Source organism: Protobothrops mucrosquamatus, unplaced genomic scaffold (assembly GCF_001527695.2).
Source record: "Protobothrops mucrosquamatus isolate PMUCROS unplaced genomic scaffold, P.Mucros_1.0 scaffold3746, whole genome shotgun sequence".
Taxonomy (NCBI): domain Eukaryota; kingdom Metazoa; phylum Chordata; class Lepidosauria; order Squamata; family Viperidae; genus Protobothrops; species Protobothrops mucrosquamatus.
The window spans coordinates 67862-69823 of record NW_015389699.1 but is presented as its reverse complement, the minus strand read 5'-3'; the positions used below and the strand labels follow the sequence as shown (position 1 = coordinate 69823).

Sequence of the window (1962 nt, the reverse complement as noted above, 5' to 3'; positions counted from 1 at the left end):
AAATAAAGTGAACCACTTACCCAGTTCTGGCAAACTCTGCCCAGTATTGCATCATCTTACGGCTCAGTCTGGCTTCAGCCTCTGTGTACGTTTGATTGACAGGAAGCACGGATTCAGGGGTCCCAAAAACATAAGAAAGCTCAGCACCGTGGGATGCCCCAATCCATTCAGGCCAGACTGACCCTGAAGGGCGATGTGCAAATAAATAGGCATATACAGGACTCCCCGTTTTCCTGATATTTCTTGCAGCTTCAATCAATGGGCATGCAAAGATCCAATCTGTACAGAAGTGGGACAGAGCAGAGCGGTATTTGGCTGGGCCCTGATTTCCTTCACTGTACCTCAGGGCAATCGTCTGAACAAAGTCTTGAGTTGCATTTGGCAGCAACAATCTTATCCCTTTCAGAAGCTGTTCCTGATTGATGAGATTGTGGGTGATGTTAGAGAAAACATAAGAGACAAATGAGGCTCCTTCATCAGAGGTTTTTCCTATGAGGACGGGTTTGACTTGAATTTGCCCCTCCTCCATCAGCTTCTCTGGATCACCAAGCAAAAAATCCCCATCTACGGTTGGCCTGAAGGGAAAATTCAGAAGGAGGCCACCTTTGAGGATCATAGACATTTCATGCCAAATAAATTCAGACACATTTTTTGTTTCCAGGCAATGCAGTATGCTGGTATTGCTGTCCTCGGAGCAACCTAGCAAATGAGCAAATTCCAGCGATAACCGTTTGGCTTCCTCAGGAGACCTCCAAGACGAGAAAGCATTGGCTGCTCCACTCTGGATCACCGCTTGGGCAAAAAGCTCCTGGCTTTTTGACACAAGAAGATGGAAATTCACAGAAGCTCCTCCAGCACTGTGGCCAACAATGGTAACCCGAGAAGGGTCTCCCCCAAAGGCAGCTGCATTCTCTTTTATCCACTTCAGGGCCAGCTGTTGGTCCCATAAACCTAGGTTCCCTGGAGCAGCTTTTGGCAAGTAAAGAAAGCCTAGGGCTCCCAGGCGATAATTGATGGAGACCACAATGACATTCTCAGTGGCAGCTAAGGAGGCCCCATTGTATATGTCCAGAGAAGATGAGCCCATGAAATATCCCCCTCCGTGTATCCAGAACAAAACAGGCACTGGTGAAGAAGGTTGTGGGTGCGGCACCCAGATGTTGAGGGAAAGGCAATCTTCTGACAGTGGTGTTTTAGGAGTAATTGTCTCTGCTTCAGGGAGATCCCGGAAAATAAATTGAGGACAGGAATTGCCAAAGCTGGTGGCCTCGAAAGTTTGAGTCCATGGCTGATGTGGAAGAGGTTTCTGGAAGCGCAACTTCCCCAGGGGAGGCTCGGCATAAGGAATGCCTAGATAGGCTGTCACAGATCCAGGGCCAGTCAGGAACTGCTTGCCTTTAATAGGGCCACTGCTGGTTATGACCACCGTGTCCCCATTAGAAGCAGAACTGGAGGCTAATGGAAAGAGGAGGAGGAGGAGGAGGAGGCAGCACCGGAGAGAAGGGCATAGCTGACAAAGCATTGCAACAGTAGGAAGAGTGGATGGACCTGGAAAAAGTTACAAACAATATGAGATTATTCCTCTTAATGTATAAGCCCACCTTATGCTAATTCATCATTGATTTATATGTGATAAATGTGATAAATAAATAAATATTATTTTTATTTCTCACCTTTATAAGTCCACCCATCTCGCAAAAAGTGAGTCTAGGTGGCACACAACCATCAATAAAAATAAATGAAACGATTTTCACAGTGGAGAAAGTCCTTTCACACCTGAATGTTAACCTTGATTTGTCTGAGATTCCCTTTTCCTGCCACAGTTGCTCAACCAACTAAAAGGTTAATCAACTTTGGGTCTTTCCCCTCTTAAACCTGCCCACTGTACAGAGAATCGTTGACTTATAACCCACAATTAGGCCCAAAATGGCTGCAGCCCACTACCGGGCCTTGAGCCTTTCA

General features: G+C 46.5%; 1 protein-coding gene across 1 annotated transcript in view; it reads right to left on the bottom strand.

Moving 5' to 3' along the window:
- LOC107298147 (cholinesterase-like) overlaps positions 1-1541 on the bottom strand; it is a 7214-nt gene extending 5673 nt beyond the window's left edge. The window contains exon 1 of the mRNA XM_015827511.1: positions 21-1541. Within this exon, the coding sequence (XP_015682997.1) occupies positions 21-1522 (1502 nt within the window). The 5' untranslated portion in view covers positions 1523-1541. The remainder of the gene's footprint in view (positions 1-20) is intronic.
- Positions 1542-1962: the final 421 nt, after the last annotated feature.